Source organism: Pocillopora verrucosa, chromosome 9 (assembly GCF_036669915.1).
Source record: "Pocillopora verrucosa isolate sample1 chromosome 9, ASM3666991v2, whole genome shotgun sequence".
NCBI classification, from domain to species: domain Eukaryota; kingdom Metazoa; phylum Cnidaria; class Anthozoa; order Scleractinia; family Pocilloporidae; genus Pocillopora; species Pocillopora verrucosa.
In genome coordinates this window covers 19,939,883-19,961,165 of record NC_089320.1, presented here as the reverse complement: position 1 = coordinate 19,961,165, position 21,283 = coordinate 19,939,883, and the positions used below count along the sequence as shown (strand labels likewise).

Sequence of the window (21,283 nt, the reverse complement as noted above, 5' to 3'; positions counted from 1 at the left end):
AAGAAGAAGGAACTACATCGGCTCCTGGAGGGAAAGAAGAAGGAACTACATCGGCTCCTGGAGAGAAAGAAGAAGGAACTACATCAGCTCCTGGAGAGAAAGAAGAAGGAACTACCTTAGCTCCTGGAGGAGAAGAAGGAGGAAGTACATCGGCTCCTAGAGAGAAAGAAGAAGGAACTACATCGGCTACAGGAGAAGAAAAAGAAGGAACTACATCGGCTCCTGGAGAGAAAGAAGAAGGAACTACATCAGCTCCTGGAGAGAAAGAAGAAGGAACTACATCGGCTCCTGGAGAGAAAGAAGAAGGAACTACATCGGCTCCTGAAGAGAAAGAAGAAGGAACTACATCAGCTCCTGGAGGAAAAGAAGAAGGAACTACATCGGCTCCTGGAGAGAAAGAAGAAGGAACTACATCAGCTCCTGGACAGAAAGAAGAAGGAACTACATCGGCTCCTGGAGAGAAAGAAGAAGAAACTACATCAGCTCCTGGAGAGAAAGAAGAAGGAACTACATCGGCTCCTGGAGAGAAAGAAGAAGGAACTACATCGGCTCCTGGAGAGAAAGAAGAAGGAACAACATCAGCTCCTGGAGGAGAAAAAGGAGGAACTACATCGGCTCCTGAAGAGAAAGAAGAAGGAACTACATCGGCTCCTGGAGAGAAAGAAGGAGGAACTACATCGGCTCCTGGAGAGAAAGAAGAAGGAACAACATTAGCTCCTGGAGGAGAAGAAGGAGGAACTACATCGGCTCCTGGAGAGAAAGAAGAAGGAACTACATCAGCACCTGAAGGAGAAGAAGAAGGAACTACATCGGCTCCTGGAGAGAAAGAAGAAGGAACTACATCGGCTCCTGGAGAGAAAGAAGAAGGAACTACATCGGCTCCTGGAGAGAAAGAAGAAGGAACTACATCGGCTCCTGGAGAGAAAGAAGAAGGAACTACATTTGCTCCTGGAGGAGAAGAAAGAGGAACTACACCGACTCCTGGAGAGAAAGAAGAAGGAACTACATCGGCTACAGGAGAAGAAAAAGAAGGAACTACATCGGCTCCTGGAGAGGAAGAAGAAGGAACTACATCGGCTCCTGGAGAGAAAGAAGAAGGAACTACATCAGCTCCTGAAGAGAAAGAAGAAGGAACTACATCGGCTCCTGGAGAGAAAGAAGAAGGAACTACATCGGCTCCTGGAGAGAAAGAAGAAGGAACTACATCGGCTCCTGGGGAGAAAGAAGAAGTAACTACATCGGCTACTGGAGAGAAAGAAGAAGGAACTACATCGGCTCCTGAAGAGAAAGAAGAAGGAACTACACCGGCTCCTGGAGAGAAAGAAGAAGGAACTACATCGGCTCCTGGAGAGAAAGAAGAAGGAACTACATCTGCTCCTGGAGAAAAAGAAGAAGGAACTACATCGGCTCCTGAAGAGAAAGAAGAAGGAACTACATCGGCTCCTGGAGAGAAAGAAGAAGGAACTACATCGGCTCCTGGAGAGAAAGAAGAAGGAACTACACCGGCTCCTGGAGAGAAAGAAGAAGGAACTACATTAGCTCCTGGAGGAGAAGAAAGAGGAACTACACCGGCTCCTGGAGAGAAAGAAGAAGGAACTACATCGGCTCCAGGAGAAGAAAAAGAAGGAACTACATCAGCTCCTGGGGAGAAAGAAGAAGGAACTACATCGGCTCCTGGAGAGAAAGAAGAAGGAACTACATCGGCTCCTGGAGAAAAAGAAGAAGGAACTACATCGGCTCCTGAAGAGAAAGAAGAAGGAACTACATCGGCTCCTGGAGAGAAAGATGAAGGAACTACATCGGCTCCTGGAGAGAAAGAAGAAGGAACTACACCGGCTCCTGGAGAGAAAGAAGAAGGAACTACATTAGCTCCTGGAGGAGAAGAAAGAGGAACTACACCGGCTCCTGGAGAGAAAGAAGAAGGAACTACATCGGCTCCAGGAGAAGAAAAAGAAGGAACTACATCAGCTCCTGGGGAGAAAGAAGAAGGAACTACATCAGCACCTGGAGGAGAAGAAAGAGGAACTACACCGACTCCTGGAGAGAAAGAAGAAGGAACTACATCGGCACCTGGAGGAGAGGAAGAAGGAACTACACCGGCTCCTGGAGAGAAAGAAGAAGGAACTACATCGGCTCCTGGAGAGAAAGAAGAAGGAACTACATCGGCTCCTGGAGAGAAAGAAGAAGGAACTACATCAGCTCCTGGAGAGAAAGAAGAAGGAACTACATCGGCTCCTGGAGAGAAAGAAGAAGGAACTACATCCGCTCCTGGAGAGAAAGAAGAAGGAACTACATCAGCTCCTGGAGAGAAAGAAGAAGGAACTACATCGGCTCCTGGAGAGAAAGAAGAAGGAACTACATCAGCTCCTGGAGAGAAAGAAGAAGGAACTACATCGGCTCCTGGAGAAGAAGAAGAAGGAACAACATCAGCTCCTGGAGGAGGGAAAGAAGTAACTACATCAGCTCCTGGAGGAGAGAAAGAAGGAACAACATCAGTTCCTGGAGGAGAGAAAGAAGGAACAACATCAGCTCCTGGAGGAGAGAAAGAAGGAACTACATTAGCTCCTGGAGGAGAGAAAGAAGGAACAACATCAGCTCCTGGAGGAGAGAAAGAAGGAACTACATCGGCTCCTGGAGGAGAGAAAGAAGGAACTACATCAGCTCCTGGAGGAGAGAAAGAAGGAACTACATCAGCTCCTGGAGAGAAAGAAGAAGGAACTACATCAGCACCTGGAGGAGAAGAAGAAGGAACTACACCGGCTCCTGGAGAGAAAGAAGAAGGAACTACATCGGCTCCTGGAGAGAAAGAAGAAGGAACTACATCGGCTCCTGGAGAGAAAGAAGAAGGAACTACATCGGCTCCTGGAGAGAAAGAAGAAGGAACTACATCGGCTCCTGGAGAGAAAGAAGAAGGAACTACATCGGCTCCTGGAGAGAAAGAAGAAGGAACTACATCAGCTCCTGGAGAGAAAGAAGAAGGAACTACATCGGCTCCTGGAAAGAAAGAAGAAGGAACTACATCCGCTCCTGGAGGAAAAGAAGAAGGAACTACATCGGCTCCTGGAGAAGAAGAAGAAGGAACAACATCAGCTCCTGGAGGAGAGAAAGAAGTAACTACATCAGCTCCTGGAGGAGAGAAAGAAGGAACAACATCAGTTCCTGGAGGAGAGAAAGAAGGAACAACATCAGCTCCAGGAGAAGAGAAAGAAGGAACTACATTAGCTCCTGGAGGAGAGAATGAAGGAACAACATCAGCTCCTGGAGGAGAGAAAGAAGGAACTACATCGGCTCCTGGAGGAGAGAAAGAAGGAACTACATCAGCTCCTGGAGGAGAGAAAGAAGGAACTACATCAGCTCCTGGAGGAGAGAAAGAAGGAACTACATCAGCTCCTGGAGGGGAGAAAGTAGGAACAACATCAGCTCCTGGAGGAGAGAAAGAAGGAACAACATCAGCTGCTGGAGGAGAGAAGGAAGGAACAACATCAGCTCCTGGAGGAGAGAAAGAAGGAACAACATCAGCTCCTGGAGGAGAGAAAGAAGGAACTACGTCTGCTCCTGGAGGAGAGAAAGAAGGAACAACATCAGCTCCTGGAGGAGAGAAAGAAGGAACTACATCAGCTCCTGGAGGAGAGAAAGAAGGAACTACATCAGCTCCTGGAGGAGAGAAAGAAAGAACAACATCAGCTCCTGGAGGAGAGAAAGAAAGAACTACATCAGCTCCTGGAGGAGAGAAAGAAGGAACTACATCAGCTCCTGGAGGAGAGAAAGAAGGAACAACATCAGCTCCTGGAGGAGAGAAAGAAGGAACTACATCAGCTCCTGGAGGAGAGAAAGAAGGAACAACATCAGCTCCTGGAGGAGAGAAAGAAGGAACTACATCAGCTCCTGGTGGAGAGAAAGAAGGAACAACATCAGCTCCTGGAGGAGAGAAAGAAGGAACTACATCAGCTCCTGGAGGAGAGAAAGAAGGAACAACATCAGCTCCTGGAGGAGAGAAAGAAGGAACAACATCAGCTTCTGGAGGAGAGAAAGAAGGAACTACGTCTGCTCCTGGAGGAGAGAAAGAAGGAACAACATCAGCTCCTGGAGGAGAGAAAGAAGGAACTACATCAGCTCCTGGAGGAGAGAAAGAAGGAACTACATCAGCTCCTGGAGGAGAGAAAGAAGGAACAACATCAGCTCCTGGAGGAGAGAAAGAAAGAACTACATCAGCTCCTGGAGGAGAGAAAGAAGGAAGTACATCAGCTCCTGGAGGAGAGAAAGAAGGAACAACATCAGCTCCTGGAGGAGAGAAAGAAGGAACTACATCAGCTCCTGGAGGAGAGAAAGAAGGAACAACATCAGCTCCTGGAGGAGAGAAAGAAGGAACTACATCAGCTCCTGGAGGAGAGAAAGAAGGAACAACATCAGCTCCTGGAGGAGAGAAAGAAGGAACTACATCAGCTCCTGGAGGAGAGAAAGAAGGAACAACATCAGCTCCTGGAGGAGAGAAAGAAAGAACTACATCAGCTCCTGGAGGAGAGAAAGAAGGAAGTACATCAGCTCCTGGAGGAGAGAAAGAAGGAAGTACATCAGCTCCTGGAGGAGAGAAAGAAGGAACTACATCAGCTCCTGGAGGAGAGAAAGAAGGAACAACATCAGCTCCTGGAGGAGAGAAAGAAGGAACAACATCAGCTCCTGGAGGAGAGAAAGAAGGAACAACATCAGCTCCTGGAGGAGAGAAAGAAGGAACAACATCAGCTCCTGGAGGAGAGAAAGAAGGAACTACATCAGCTCCTAAAGGTGAGATTCATTCTGACCTTTATTTCTCGTTCAGCAAAATGCAGTTTTCGATATCAATTTCAATTCCAAAGGACCAGAAGTTTCTCCGATTCCTATAGGTAAGATACCCTTAGCTTTTGACATGCTATTACGGATTAAAAATTTTTTTCAATTTTTCCGTGTCGAAAGAAAATGAACTTCTAAACCTCTTACTAGTTGTCTAAATGTACGTTAGTAATCGATGAGGAATATAATGGCAGGCAAAAAATTATAGTCGGTTTTACATTTCTAAACTGTGTTGGCTCTAAGTGGTTTAAATAACGAGCCTCTGTTTTGTATCTGCAGAGAAACCAACTCCTGAAGGGCCAGAACCAGGTAATAGTTTCTAGCCATGGAATCTTTGTCTTTAGTTCTTCAAAAACCATAGCAAGTTTCTTGTGTTTATTATTACGAATCTATGGGAAATAAATCTACGTATCAAAGACGGAAGCACCAGGCCGACCAAAAACATAATCATAGGCTTATTTCACATTTTTTTTCTATATTGGGAGGGACAAATGGCTGAATGGGTATCATCTCTTTTTTTATTATTAATCGAAGCTATAACAACTGAAGATTTATGTCAGTCGCTCCTTAACTGCTCGCATTTCATTTTTTTATTTTCTATACTACATTTAAGCCAATTTTTATCTTTTGATTACTTGTTGGACCTATTGACGTCTTCCCCATTCATTAAAGAAATTCCATGTGAGGACAATCCTCTCGGAGCGAAGGAAGATGGAAAATTGCTCGACTCAAGCTTCACTGCTACGTCAAGTTATGCTGAGTTTCAACCCTTCAATGGTCGGTTGAATGGTCCATTGGCGTGGTGTGCCGAAGGGACTGGCGCAGGACAAGAGTATTTACAGATTCACGTACCGGATGCAGAAGCCATTTGTGCTATTGCTCTTCAAGGGACTGGTTTTGGAGGCGGAAATGAACATGTGACGCAGTTTTACTTGCAATACTCCATCGATGGCAGTCTGTGGGATACATTAGCGGATAAGGATGGAAATTTGAAGGTGAAGGCGAGAGTTCTCTTTTTTGTGTGTAACGTTAGGGGATCAACAAAAGCAGTAACAGTAACAATTATGATGATGTGAGGAGGAAGAACAAGAAGAAGAAGAGGGAAAAACTGTTTCATTCAAGTCAATGTTTAGACGTCTGATGACTGAATTACGCGCGCTAAGGGAGTGGTCATTATTCATCGGCCGCGGGGGTGGGGGAAGGGGGGTTTCGGAGGATTTTGGAGTGTCACAACTCAATTCATCTGATCCCTCTCTAAGGCTCTTTAGAATTCTAGTGACCCCCCCTCTTTGGTAGTCCGTTTTCTATGGTCTCCCCCTCCCCCCACCTCTATATTCTGTTAGCGAAGACTGATCCCCCGTTTTCCCTTGAAAACCACGTATTCCCCAAAATCTCTCCCCCCTCCACCCCCTCAGGCGAAAAACGATGACTGGTCTTAACGCGGATACAACGAAATAATTCCAAATATATCTATAGAACTATTTACATGTTGTAACTTTAACTATGGTGTATAATGAATGACTTCTTGATACAGTCAGCGGTATAGTGAATGACTTCTTGATATAGTCAGGTGTATAGAGAATGACTTCATGATACAGTCAGTTTTACAAACCGAAAAAGAACGGTAAATATAACGATAATAATAGAGATGTAGTGTACATTGATGCTGTCGAATGAGATAAATGTTTACAAAAAGTGGGGCTGTGATGTAAAAATATGTGGTCATAAATTTATCTGTTTTTGTTGAACAGGTGTTCGAAGGCAATGAAGATTCCAAAACTACAATAAAAAGAGTGTTATTGGTTCCCGTCGAGGCAAAATACATTCGAATTGTCCCAGTGACTTACGAAGGATGGCCGTGTTTGAGAGCAGAGCTGTATGGAAAAGGTAATTTGTATCTGTCTAAACCGGCTTTCAGCTCAAACTACCGCGGTGAAATTTCACGGAGACATTTTTACGATACACACAATCATTATTTTAATTTCAAATTTTGCATTGGAATCCCTACTGACGTGAAAAATTGAGGAATAGATTAAAAATCTTTAGGAAAAACTCTCCGAAACAATAAACTATTCTAGAAACCCATTCGATGACCTCTGTCTGACATATGCTAAACAAGAATTGCAATAATTCGAGGGGGAAGTGTTTAAAATTGAAGGGTAATCGTAGTGCTTATGGCAATGGGTTGAGACTGCATACTTTACTATAGAATCGCTCTTTACCAAATGTGCTCTCTTTGTCTTTTACAGAAAGGAAACAAAAAGCACCTTTCGGAGGTAGGAGAGAAGACATTTAAGAGTATTTAAGTATTCATTAGACTTCTTAGCCGCATGATTTTATTCCTATTGTGCAAGGATTAAAAAGATCATGCTTACCTTTCCTCAGCGACGTTTTGATCTACCTCGCCTTGGTGTTGTTTGGAATGTGTATTTCAATCGAGTCATTGTCATGTACCGACTTGAGGTGGGAAAAGCATGGATGAAAAAACTGTTCTTCTTTGAGAGTTATCAATAACGTTCAAACCTTTTTCCGGTAAAAATGTTGCTTTATTGCCAAATAGTTAGAAGTTTTCCGGAAACCACAGAACCGCGCATAACAATTCAAAGTATTTGAGGACAGATAACTGTTCGTAAATGGAGGCTAAATGGAAACATGCACAGGGCATTGGTATGAGCTCCCCTGATGCTACATGTACTTTAAGGAGCTAACCTCCAAAACTGTCGTCTATTGAGGGTTACGTTTATCATGGTTTATGTCCTAGCTTTCAAAATCTTACAATCTCTTAACTCACCAAATAACACTTAAAATTCTGATTCGAACCGGAAGCTACTTCGTCAAAGAGGCATGTTGGTGCCACCACGTTTTTTGGCAATGTTGATACTAATAGAGAAGAACTTTAGGAATTGGCTAATCAAAGAAAAAAATAATTTGGAATTTTTTGGATTTTGGTGTCTAATTTTTTTATTTCTTGACATGCTCTTATTGATTTCAACTTTCTTATCTCTTTTTCTCCAAAGTAATAGAAGAAACAACTTCTCCTCCCAAAGGTGAGATACATTAATATTTTGACTTTTGATTTGCAGTTTTTCATTTCTAAACATGCCTTTCTAGATATCAACTTTAGGAGAAGAAGAAACTACATCGTCTCTTGGAAAAGGCGAGACGACTATTGACTATTGACGACAGGAATTTTGAACTTTCTTTTTCTTGATTTGTATCTTCTTAATGAGAAGAAGAAACTAGTTTGTTAACCTCGCAACATGCACGGTTACTAACTTATTTATTTCTCCTATCTGAATGAAGAAGAAGAAACTCCCGGGCCACCTGGTGAAGGTAGATAGAGTTAATCCTTGATATTTCATCTTTATCGCACAGCATACGCGAATTTTCTCATTTTTTAGTTTTCGTTACTTACCTTTCATCTAACATCATGTCAAATTAATTTAAACCCCTTTAATCAAAGGAAAAGGAGAAACTTCATCGCCTCCTGGAAGAGGAGAAGTAATAACACCGCCACCTACAGGTGAGGAACCTTTTGTCACCAACTTTTCAATTCTTATTTCACAAGCATTTATTAGTATCTCCGATTCCTATAAGTAGGACACCCTTTGGTTGTATTTCAATCTTTTAACAATTAACAAGAGAAAAGCTCTATGAACGTGTTTGGGAAATATTCTGATGAAAATCTCTCCTTTTGTAAGAAATTCCATGCGAAGATAATGGTCTCGGGGCAAAGGAAGGTGGAAAATTGCCCGATTCAAGCTTTTCAGCACTTTCAAGTCACGGTACACGTTACTATCCCTCTTTTGGTCGGTTGAATGGTCCGTCAGCTTGGTGTCCTATGACCAATCGTGATCAGTATCTTCAGATTCATGTGCCGGATGCGCGAGTCATTTGTGCCGTTGCGGTTCAAGGTTTTGAGAATTTGAATGAATATGTTACGAGTTTCTCAGTAACCTACTCAGTGGATGGGAATAAGTGGTTAACATTTACAGATGACAAGGGCGAAAAGGAAAAGGTATTATTGATAACTCTAAAGAAAATATAAACGGGAAATGAGAACTAAGCTGGCCCTCCTCCACTGAAACAAACCTTTACCCATCCCCAACTCCTAAAGTTTACTGAGGGTCTCAATGGGGTGATGGCTTTTACGGCTAACGGTTAAAATTTTGTTCAAGGTACGGATGACGATTAATATCAATCCACTGTGGTCAACAGAGTGAAAATTTCACTGTTAATCTTTTTTTTCACTTAGGTTTAAAATTTGTCAATTTTCACGCCTTACAGCTAAATGTTTTGGCCGTTTTGCGATTAACGGTTAACCCCATTGAGACCCTTTTGACTAAGAAATAAGTGACAAATCTTTGAATTGAATTGTGCTTTATAAACCCTTCAAAATAAAAAAATGCAACGATAACGGTAACGATGATTATTCTGCTGTGCTGTGGACGAGCAGGAGTGTCAGTTGAAAGGAAACGGTTATATCAGAGACATTGAAAGTGACAACAGTCACGGTTAGTAACGGCCGTTGTAGACGAGCAGGAGTGTAATTGAAAGTAAACGGTTATACCAGGGACATTGAAACTGGTCACGGTCATGGTTAGGGTAAATATAACGGTCGGTATCGATCACGACAACGCCAACTTTGTGACAACTGTTAACGTAACGAAAATGAAGAGGACAGTCTATATAGTGCAATGTTGAGTGATTTTTTGTCAAAGAGGTACATACATTTCATTGCTTTCTCCATGTGCGGTTTAGTTTTACATGATAAACAGATTTTAAATGTTTTCAATGATTGAAGTATGCTGTAATTTTACGTTGTCACCCAATTGATCTTTTATTTGTTAAACAGGTGTTTGAAGGCAACAAGGATGCTACATCCATTGTAAAACAAGAATTTCCAGCTCCTGTGAGAGCCCAGTACATTCGAATTTACCCAGTGTCCTATGAGGAATGGCCTTGTTTGAGAGTAGAGCTGTATGGCAAAGGTAACCTAGGCTTGACACTTATTGCTAGTTACATGGAAAAACTCGAAGCCAACGCTGTTTGTCCCTAACGATTGCCTTGATGCAGAGGTAAATCTGTGAGAAAATCTCTGTAGATTACTCTCATACGGAAACCTGTTGATAATTAACAATTCACAGAAGAGGACATCTACCTTTCCAGTCGCGGCTCGGTAGATTTCCGCACTTGCGACTGACGCTGAGGTGAATAGTAAACAGTGAGATAACAAAGCAAAAAAAGATGATTCTAAATCAGCTATTCCCGCAATCATTGCAATATTTTCCTGCGCGAGTTACACAGAGGTGAATAACAAAGGATATCCGGAGTTTGAGTAGCCAATCAGAGCGCGCCTTTATTGCTATCCATTGTTTTAGTATAAACTGAATGACTCAACAGTAATTTGTGCTGATTTAAAGAGCTCAAAGAATCAAATATTTTAATGAGAAATTCATCGTGCATCGAAAGCGTTTCGTTTGTTTCGAAGCAGCGAAGAAAAATGGAAGAGCTCCTCAAACACCAACTACGAGAAAAACTGGAAACGAAGTAAACTGTAATAAAAGCTTTCACGTGATTCCTTCGAGGGTGGTAAAAAGATTTGAAAGGAGTATTGTGAGAATCAGGACATATCTTATTGGTGTTATCATCTTTTTTATATGTAAAATATAGTTACTCCGCTTACTGATCATAGAGGTACATGTTTACTGACTGCTAATTTTTTTTCGCAGAAACTGAGGAAGCGAAACCTACAGCACCAGGTGATTTTCCCCAAAAAGCGAAAGCTGCTGAAAAAAATAATGAAACAACACTTTATTGTGATTGCAAAGCAGTGTTTAGTACTCAGGCAGTTACTACTAAATTTTCTTCTTGAAATAATTGCTCCAAAAAAAAACACGATTATCGTATTTTTACACTTTAACAAGTTATATGCTATAACTGCCTTCGAATGCATTCCATTATCACCAAGATGATAACCATATATATATACATAAAACTTCGATTTAAGAGGCAAATTCCATCTGAAATACATATATGCGTTTGTAGCTTTAAATTGAATTTTCAGAAAATACTATGATTTCTTTGTCAAGAGAAAAGAAAACTACTTTGCCTTCTAAATAGAATGCCCGTATCACAATTAATCGTTTTACAATCTTTCTTTCTAGGAGAGGAAAAAGTTACTTCGCCTCCTGGAGGTAAGTAATCTTATAATGATCATTTTACATCTCGTAACAAACACTTAATGTATCTCCTTATTTTCTTTTATTTGTTTGTTTTATTCACACAATATTTTTAATGACTTGCCTTTCTCTTTCTTTTTTCAAAGGAGAAGAAATAATTCCCCCGCCTGGTGAAGGTGAGGCATTTGTGTATATATATATATATTTCTTTACATGACATGTATGGAAACTAACTTCGTATTCTATTCTTTTTCAAAGTTAAAGAAAAAACCACTGCACCTCCCAGTAAAGGTGAGGCAACTTCTAACATTTTTTCTTTATTGTGCAGCATGCAAAATTATTAATATATCTCATTCTTTTTATGTGAGGAGACTGAGAGGTTACTACCTCTTCCCCTAAATGAAAGACAGCTTGTAATGCATCTCCAAACATGCACGAATATAAGACTCTTTTAAAACCTTAGAGGGATTATCTCTTATTTACCTAAAATATTCTTAACTGAACTCCGCTTTAAAAAGTTTGAAAAATAAATAGTTCATCATATTTGAAGGAATTCCCTGGAGTCTGCCAGTAACATACAATCTCAGCGCAATTACGTCAATCCATGGTATTTTTTCTTTCCAAGAAATCCCATGCGAGTATAATGCTCTTGGGGCGGAGGAAGGTGGAAAATTGACCAAGGCAAGCTTCACTGCAACCTCTACTTACGCAAACGAGTTACAATCTTTCAATGGTCGCTTGAATGGACCATTCGCCTGGTGCCCCGCTGACCCATTCGTTGGGCAAGAGTATCTACAGATTCACGTACCGGAAGCGGAAACCGTCTGTGCCATTGCTCTTCAAGGGAGTGGAGTCGAGAAAGCAAAGGAATATGTCACAGAATACTTTGTGAAATATTCAGTTGATGGTGAAAAGTGGGACGAAATTAAGGACGGAGAAGGAAATTTGAAGGTATAGTTGTCTCCTAAAACTGTGTAAAATGCCTTCAATGGGAGTAGATCTTTTAATAACGACAATGAAGACAACCGTTGCGGTTAAGATGTTTATAAATTCGATTATAAAGTCTGACCTTTTGGATGAGAACAGCCCTGAGAAAGACTATTGTCAATAATAATGACCAGGGTTTGTTGAGTCAAACCTTCTACCAAATTCAAATGAAGTTTAAGACGTCACTCCGGCGACATAAGGAAAACATTGCCGAAAAAACGATCTTTCTTTTTTCCCAAGAATTTCGTAAGTAGCTCCATGCGTTTACTGTTTCTGACGGTGCGACACCTTCCCATCGGCATATCATGTGAATGTAGTATTTTCAGTGTTGGGTTCAAAGTAAAAGCTTGACTAAACGGCTGTCGAAGTTTCCCAGCTAAAAAGACGCAAAAGTTCGTGATCTCATGTTTTTGTTCTGTAAGGACGGCTAAGAAATGTACAAACATTTCAAAAAGTTTTAAAACGCACGTGCAGCGCTATTGTTTTGTTCATTAGATCTTTTGTTCCGCTCCGTTACCGTAGCCGTCGCCATTGTGCTCTTCTTTAAGTCGCTAATAAACGTACTGCTGATGATTAATTCTAAACTCAGCTGTGAGGATAACAGCACAATAGCTGCAACTATAGCCAGCATCTATATCAAATTTTTTTGTCTACCTATGAACCATAGAGAAATCTCTTCCGCGTGTCTGCTCGGCTCATGCTCGCGTGTCATTCGTGTTCATCCAACAATGTTTTTGCATTCCGACGTTAAGTATATTAATGCTACCATCCAATATTGTTTACCTTATTTTTGAAAATCCTTTACAGTTATTCGAGGGCACGGATAGTCCTCAAGAGATATCCAAACAAGTTTTACCAGTACCTGTAAAGGCCCACTACGTTCGCATTTACCCACTGTCATATGAGAGTTGGCCATGTTTGAGAGTTGAGCTATATGGAAAAGGTACTCACTTTCTTTTAGCCTTCAGAAACTGCTTTAGTCTTCGCCACTGATCAGAAAAAAATCAAGCATGTCATTCTCCTTTCAATTTCCCAAGATAGAGGAAAAGTGATGGAGAAAGCCGTTAGTATATGCCGAAGAAAATTTCATTATGTATGAGAAAACGTTTTGTCACATCCAAAAACTTAAATTCCAGTGGTGCTGACCAGGCATATTTTCTTTATTTCTTACAGAAAGGCAACAAGCACCCTCCGAAACAGGTACGAGGAATAATGCTAGAAAAGTACTCACTTAACTTATGGCTGTCGTATTTACCCCACTGAACGCTGCTACAGAAAAATTGCCAATCTTCGCAGTCATGAACACTACTTAAGCAGTAGTGAAAATAACGCCTGAAAAAATTTAGGCCTGAACTAGATTTGAACCCATGACCTCTGCGATACCGACGCAGTGCTCTACCAACTGAAAACTGGTCGTTATTTTGGTTCCAAATAAACACGTGAAGTGATGAATATATGACAGTGAATAAATAAAAATCATATATGTGAACTGCGGTGTTTCAAGAAATGAATATTAAAGCATCTTCGCGGTATTGAACACTTCTTAAGCAGTAGTAAAAAAAAGGCCTGAAAAAATTCAGGCTTGTACGGGAATTGAACCCATGACCTCTGTGATACCGTTTGCAGTGCCCTACCAATTGAGTTAACAAGCCAACTGGAAGCTGGATTCAAATCCCGTGCGCGGCCTTACTTACCTTACTGTCACTATTGCATAAGTAGTGTTCATTACTGCGAAGATCACTCTCGTATTCATTTCCTTATCCACAGTTCACATATATAATTTTCATATATTCACTATCAAGAAAGGGACACTTTTCCAGCAAATGCATTAAAAACATGAATCCATAGCTCCTTGTGGCTCAGTAGTAAAGCATCGAAGGTCTGAGGTTAGATTCGTCGTGGAGACTTACATTTCTCTTTGTTCCACGTTCGCGAAGCGGAGAAAAACATGTTTCTTCACGTTTATCTCTTGAAATGAGCGTGGTATAAAGATAAATTCTGATCTGGTGTATGAAAATAGATCAGGAAAGATGGTAAAATCCGTCATCGACGGTCGAACTTGATCATGTGAAACAAAACTTTGTCAGGAGCGTGCAGCAAAGAGAAAGAGATCGAGTCCCTGAAGAATAATGTCGTGGGAGACTGGGGGAACATTCCTTTTTTGTCGCCTCCTTTATTTTAGAAAATGAGGTGGAAGTCGGTAAATAATTAGAGAGTAACAATCTAAATTACTTTTCTTTTAGTTGCTTTTCTTTTCTTTTGTTTTCTTTTCTTCCTTCTGAGAAGAAAAACTACTACGCCTAACGGTAAATGTAGGATAATTTTTATTTGTAAGTTTTCACAACATCCTCGGACACTAACTTCTTATGCTTTGCTTTCACAAAGGAGGAGAAGAAACTACTTCCCATCCTGTTAAAGGTGAGTAAATTTTGGTTTTCTATTTTTCACCTCCTCCTGGACGGGTACTAACTCTGTATTCCATATTTTTTCAAATTAAAGGTGAAGAAACTACTTCGCCCCCTGGTGGAGGTGAGACAATTTGGTATTGCTGTTGTTTATTTCTTCCTGCTCGGACAATAACTTCGTTTTCTCTTGTTTCTCAAAGGTGAAGGTGAAACTACAGAGTTGCAGTGTGATCCTGTCGGCGCAGCATATGGAGGTACCCTGCCGGACTCAAGTTTTTCGGCTTCCTCTGACAGCGGAGACGATTACAGCGCGTCCAAAGCTAGATTGAATGGTCCCTCGGCATGGTGCTCAGCAGAAAATTCAAAACCAGGCGATTACCTTCAGATTGAGTTACCAACTGAAATGTCAGTTTGTGCTATTGAAACGCAAGGTTTTGGCAGCTTTGGAGTATGGGTCAAAAGGTTTACTGTTGCGATATCCCCAGACGGTCAGGAATGGGAAACAATGGTAAGAGTGCCTTAGACGAGGGTCTTGATAAAGTGATGGCTTTTATGGCAAACGGTTAAAATTTGTCAATTTTTACGCCTAATGGCTTCATCAGTTTTTGCCCGTTTTACGGATAATGGTTAAACCCACTAAGACTCTTATATCCGATCTAAAACCTAACTCGTGGAGATTTAAGAGAAGAATGCAAAAGTTACAATGAATATTTAAGGAGAGCGTACGGCAAGGAAATTTGCCATCTTTCGTATTCTGTTTACATGCATGACGCTTTCGACATTACCGATCCTAACAGTATGCTGGATGCGTGACACACATGAACCTCGTAATCAAAATAGTTTAATTCACCAACGAGAACACATTTGGCTGAGTAGTGGCAGAGCATCAGAGCGCGAAATCTGAGATTCTGAGGTTCGGTTCCTCATGGGGACTCGGAACTTTTTTTCTTTGTCGAACGCTCGTGACCAGACGATAAAACAAGCATCTTAGTCTTTTTATGATAATTCCATCTTTCTTACCCTGTTTCAAACGGTAAGTTACACATATTTCATATTTTTTTAGGTTATGGAGGGGAACGTAAATCCAACTGACCCATCAATTCAGAGATTTCCAAAACCCATCCATGGGAAGTTTGTTCGTATTTACCCAATGCAGTATCAAACATACCCATGTATGAAGGTGGAAATATACGCAATAGGTAAGAAAATTTATTACTCTCATAAACTGCTCGTAAAATTCAAAGGAATTGTTATGGGTAATCATATGATTTGGAGCGTAATTTGGGATAACTCAGCAAAAGTAATTTTTTTAAAGGCTAACCAAATTGTTCGACCCGTAAGGCTGATTCATTTCAAATTGTTAAAGATAAATCATGCGATTACTTGTTAATAATATACGAATGTGAATAAATGAAAATTATATATGTGAACTGCGGCATAAGAAATGAATATGAAGGCGATCTTCGCAGTAATAAACACTTCGTAAGTAGTAGTGAAAATAAGGCTTGTAAAAAATTCAGGTCTGTATGGGATTTGAACCCGTGACCTTCGCGATACCGGTGCGGTACTCTACCAACTGAGCTAACAAGCTGTCTGAGACCTATTTTTTAAATTTTTTTTTGGCAATATGGAAAGTTGGTTAAGCCTTTACACCCTAACATCAGTATGCATATTCTCCATACTGTTTTCTATACATTTCCTAAGGTGCTGACAGAGAGAATTTGTTTAACAATCAAGAACTTGTTAATTTGGTGATCATTTTCTTCATTCGCGTGACCTTAATGAGTGATTCAGGGGGTGATGAAGAAAGGAGAAAATAGGTACTAATCAGGTCTTAGGGGTCAAAGGGTTGAATAATAACCGTTGTCGCTGGGGAGGAAGGCACCCAACAAAAGATTGGTTTATAGTCTCTAGTTCAAACAAGATGTTTTCTGGTGTAGTCTGATCTTCCGGGTGAGATTTGACTTAAAAAGGAAAGTTTATCGATAAGAGTGATTAACGTTTCGGTGACAACCTGAGCGAAAGTCAACATCAGTTTGATGGTTGAAAGTTTTTAGTCTGGTTAGCAAAAACTTATCAGTCAGTCTCCCGTGACCATGATAGGAAGACCATAGACCACAGGAGGCGTAAGTCAGTCCTGATTGGTCAGTTTAAATCCAAATGTGACGTCGGGTGATTCTGTTTGTTCTGTCCGTTTCGTGAGTTGATGTCGTGAATGAGTCGTTTGTATGCTGTCGATAGTTGTTGACATTTGTCGAGAAGGTTCTGTTGTAATTTACGAAGAAACCCAGCTTCCTAAAGTTTGTCGTAAAAAGACAGGAATAGATAGAATTGAAACCATTATGATGAGGAAGAGCGAAGACTGATTTGTTTCACTAATCTAAGGAAGTAAGGAAAAAACATTGAAAATACAAAGAAACCATGTCGTAGCTTTTTAAGTCTGAAATGTTGAAGTACTGTCCTACAATGTCATGGGTAGATGGATTATAATAAAATCAGAACGAGCTGAATTAAAGCAATCTGTACATTTCTGTTCGTTCACATCTTTCAACATCATTACAAAATCATCCCTTTGCCTGCAACTGCAACTTAATTGTTTACTTCTCCTCTACGAGATGAGTTTCTCTTTTCATTTTCCTTGCCTAATTTTCTATGACTTTTCCTTCATTCTTTCAGCGACTGAAAAGTTTCCTCACCCAAAAGGTAAAAATATTGATTAATAACAAGGGAAAATGATCCCTTTAATATCTATTGGTAATAATATATCAAACAACTCGTAAAAAGAAGACTTATTTGGCGTGCCATTCTGGCGCATCGCTGAGTGCATTGAAATCGTGTCTTTAAATTTTCAAATTGAAGGCCTAAAAATCAAAAAGATAACAAACGAGTAGAGCAGATTAGTCTGTGCGGTGAATTTGATCAGAGCATCTTAATTATTTATCGATTATTTATTGATCTACGTATCGATTACTGTGATTTGTTTAAAGACCAAATAGTCATGCGTGTGTTGCATGTGTGGAGCATCTTTAAGCAAAAGGAAGGCAATTGTGGACTAAATGTTCTGATTTTTACTTTCTTTTACAGAAACTGAAAAAGAAATTATGCAAGAGAATCCCCATCCTCCGAAGACTCCCACGGGTGAGGAAAAAGGTTCACCACCTCCTCTCCCAGTGAATCCACTAATTCCCACAACAGTTCCTGGCAAGGGGATGGACATAGGAATTGTGATTGGTGTAACCGAAAGCGAATTTGAGATTATTAAAATGTTCATATCTCGGTTGCTCATATTCATCAGTCAGAACTTCCCAAATGTTCAATTTGGACTCATCATTTACAGTGATAGGCCCGAGCTTATAATGACTCTCCAACACATTGAGTACGTCAACGTTAAGGTGATCATCGAAGGGATGTCGTATGTCCCTGGGGGGCACCGTACGGATCTCGCTATGCTGTACGCCAGTCGTAAGCTGTTCTGTCCCGTGGGGTGTGAGGACCGACCGGAAGAGGAAAATGTGATGATACTTTTCACCTCTGAAAAAACTGATGCCGGCTCGATCCCGTACAGTCTTGTGTCACCGATTATGAAGGTATACGAAAAGGCTTTGCTTTTAGTCAAAGTGCCCCACAAAACCATCATGAAGTTATTCCTTTCTTTTAAGATCCAAACCTGTCCATTCTTATTCCCAGTACTACGAGTTCACTCCCCGCATTACTGATCAGTACACCCGTATAGTGGCATTCATACATTGAAACTTTTGTACAATCATTTGGTGGTAAATTTCTAACCAAATGATCTCCACAGGAGAACTGCAATTTAAGAATATAATCGCAAAAAACGATTGCACTTTTTAACATGGATTGCAAATGACTACTATGAAAATTAATTTCGGCTCATCGTTTAACGATGTGCAATTGAAACAAATTATTTTTTATTAATACTATAGCGCACTTACAGATTTTTAATACATACATCTAATTCGATTTTTTAACATATAGTATGCGCTGACTTAAAGTGAGTTGCGTTTCAGATTTCCGAGCCCTGTAAGGGCAAGGAAAATGCATCCAATGAGCTTTCCAACCGAATTTTGCCTTGTTCTACAAATCATCACTGTGGCATATTTAGCGCGTTTTGTTTCCCTAATATGGCAAATTGGCGTAATTAGTGGAACGATTAATGAAATAGACGTTATTTCCTATGATTTTTTTTTCAGAATTGTTCGTCCAACATAATCGCCGTCGGACTCTCCAATAAAGTCAGTAAATCAGAGCTGGTCCAAATAGCACTTGGTGCGCCCGAGCGCGTGCTTCGATACAACTCGGTAGATTCTCTGGATTCAAACGTCATACATCAGATCTCAGCCATGATCGAACAAGGACCTGTTGTAAAGACTGTTGAAAAAACTGTCACGACCACTTCTAGTAAGTTTGTCAACTTGAATCTTTACAGTCTAATAACTTTGCTCGTATATGCTACGAAATGACTCAAAGAGAATAGATGTAAGGAATATATTAGAAATACCATGTGTTAATTTTGCAATATAACGTTGCTAGTTACAATACTACACAGTCCACTCGATATAGCTCTCTGTCATGTTTTGATATTTTTCTCACATTTGCTGTGGCGTTACTAAAGAAGCCGTGAAAAATAAGTTGGTGATGGGCCTAGAGCGATGAAATAATACTTTCCCCCTGGCCCCTCTCTTCACATCTTCAGCCCTTTTGAGAGCCTCCTCGTGAGCCTTTTTTTCTCAGTCTCTCTTAAGAGTTTTGAATTTATGAATTCGAGTTTATAAAGGACTACATGTATTAAAAAAAAAAGCAAATAGGAAAAGTGACAAGGCCAATATGAGGTAGATTACCAATATGTTGAATGGAGATTGGTCGATCATGACAAGTAAAATAACAGTTAGCATGTGCATCTAAAACTCCTTTTTTTTGTTTGCAGAGGTGATTATCCACGAGTTGCCTTGAGCCGTTAATTTTTGATGTTTTCTTGCTGAGCTTAGTTTAACCGAGACAACGTTGTGTTTGTCTGCTGATTTGTCACGATTATGCAATGTTTTAAAAGCTGCTAAGGCTGCGGGAAAAACTAGGATGGAAGGTTTTATATTTAGCTCGAGGATAAATGGGGCCGTAGGAGTCATGCTAAACTTCAATGAAACCCAACTCGGGTGAAGGAAAATACAAATAGCAAAGAAGCAAGATATTCAGCCAGTAAATCGTATAAATTGTGCCCCGTGAGGATCGTGATCTTATGAAGAAGAATTGACCGTGCGAGCAGAAATGGTTGGCTCATTTCCTTAGAAACGTTTAGTTACGTATCTAAACCCTGGCTTGAATTTTTTTAATGGACTGTTTCTGATTTAATTTGTGTTGGTTATCAATCAATGGCGTAATTAATCACATACCGCCACGTGTACCACCACGTCATGTTCACCTTCGTCGCGTTCGGGTTTGGCTTAAAAACGTAACTCCAATGAATAGCATTGAACTCAAGAAGTCTAATGCATATGGTTTCGGAAAACTGATTCAAACAAGTTGTTCCCAGTAAAAGCATCTGGTAAATCAATAATTTTCATATTGCTTAATTAAGAAATGTTTTACTTTTTTTGTGTAGATAGCTGTCTCAGCCGTCGAAAAACCTTTATAATTAAGGCATGGAATATCAGTAAATCTGGTGAAGGTAATTCCATTCGAAACAAGCCACGCAATTGAACATTACTTTCCTTCTTGATAAATGCAGGTTAGAATAAGTGGGTCAGTTTAGGTTGGTAAGATATTTGTAAGCCTTTAAAAACCAATATTCAAAACAAAACTTGAGAGAATTAGTCAGAAGCAGAAATTTTTTCTAATTATTATCATAAGTATCAAGTTACAGTGTACATGGCCAGATCAGTAGTATGAATAAGTGTTATTTTCACAATAAAAACAAAACAAACAATAATTCTATCTCATCATCATTGCCATTGAGGTCCCATGGGACAGCTTAACGCATGCGTTCTGCCTGTGCTTATCGCGCACAAAAGTTTTTGGAAAAAAATTGCTCCAATTTACTTTACTTAAAGTAAGGAATAGGAAAGAGGTTCTTATCCCGTCAAAAGGATTCTCTTCTTTTGTTGTTGCCGTGACAAGCTCCAGGAGAAAGTTTCTTGGGCAATCAAAAAGAAAAAACCAACACGATTTTTTTCGCCAATTCGACTTTCATGTCATCTTTAACAGCTAAGCCTGCAAAGTGAAGCTAGAGGAGGGGGAAGGGGTGAGGGACAGAAAGTGCAGCTAGAGGAGGGGGGAAGGGGTGAGGGACAGAAAGTGCAGCTAGAGTATGGGGAAGGGGCGAGGGACAGAAAGTGAAGCTAGAGGAGGGGGAAGGGGTGAGGGACAGGGTCGTGTGAATTTAACATCGGCAATATCCTTCTCTTCTGAAGAAAGTGGTTGGCCATGGTAGCTGACACATAAAACGAAAAATTTTCAAAAAGTTAAGGGGTTGAAGTTTCAATGTATTCTTGCATCAGTTGTTGAGTGCCTGTGACGTCATCTTTCTATTTCCTTATATTGACCAAAGAAGGGGCATTTTGTCACCAAAAAAACTGAATTATTTTGATGAAACATCTGCTTCTGTGTCACCAATGGTTAGGGTAAGTTCATTTCTCTTAATCGAATAATGATAAAAGGCGCTTTTGATATATACTCACTACTCACTTTATCATCTACATTTATGTCGCCTAAATGCATGATGAATACATCCATCGAACAAGCTGATTAAAAGCTCGTCGTCTGCTAATGGCACACTTGGTGAATCACGTGATTCGGTGCAATGGTTGGCTGGTTTTGCGCGGTAACTATAACTGTAGCTAATCTCGCTTCAAATAAACGGCTCGACTG

At 40.4% G+C, this 21,283-nt stretch overlaps 1 protein-coding gene across 1 annotated transcript; it reads left to right on the top strand.

The window, feature by feature from the left end:
* The first annotated feature begins 4,429 nt into the window (after positions 1 to 4,429).
* LOC131793751 (uncharacterized) lies at positions 4,430 to 20,339 on the top strand. Its single transcript, XM_066172253.1, has 25 exons — positions 4,430 to 4,782; positions 5,107 to 5,136; positions 5,500 to 5,822; positions 6,579 to 6,714; positions 7,077 to 7,103; positions 7,845 to 7,874; positions 8,131 to 8,160; positions 8,291 to 8,350; positions 8,529 to 8,845; positions 9,683 to 9,818; positions 10,560 to 10,589; positions 10,995 to 11,024; positions 11,156 to 11,185; positions 11,268 to 11,300; positions 11,635 to 11,960; positions 12,804 to 12,939; positions 13,170 to 13,196; positions 14,382 to 14,414; positions 14,496 to 14,525; positions 14,602 to 14,909; positions 15,465 to 15,600; positions 17,078 to 17,104; positions 17,486 to 17,988; positions 18,613 to 18,820; positions 19,347 to 20,339. Exons 9-25 carry the CDS (start codon positions 8,669 to 8,671, stop codon positions 19,370 to 19,372), a joined length of 2,196 nt encoding a protein of 731 aa, XP_066028350.1. The 5' UTR covers positions 4,430 to 4,782; positions 5,107 to 5,136; positions 5,500 to 5,822; positions 6,579 to 6,714; positions 7,077 to 7,103; positions 7,845 to 7,874; positions 8,131 to 8,160; positions 8,291 to 8,350; positions 8,529 to 8,668; the 3' UTR covers positions 19,373 to 20,339.
* The last annotated feature ends 944 nt before the right edge of the window (positions 20,340 to 21,283 follow it).

Bases quoted from the DNA above. Each gene is read 5' to 3' on its own strand.
- LOC131793751 (XM_066172253.1), top strand. From the start codon at position 8,669: ATGACCAATCGTGATCAGTATCTTCAGATTCATGTGCCGGATGCGCGA. The intron at 11,961-12,803 runs GTATAGTTGTCT...AATCCTTTACAG, and splicing joins ACGGAGAAGGAAATTTGAAG to TTATTCGAGGGCACGGATAG. The intron at 13,197-14,381 runs GTACGAGGAATA...GCTTTCACAAAG, and splicing joins ACAAGCACCCTCCGAAACAG to GAGGAGAAGAAACTACTTCC.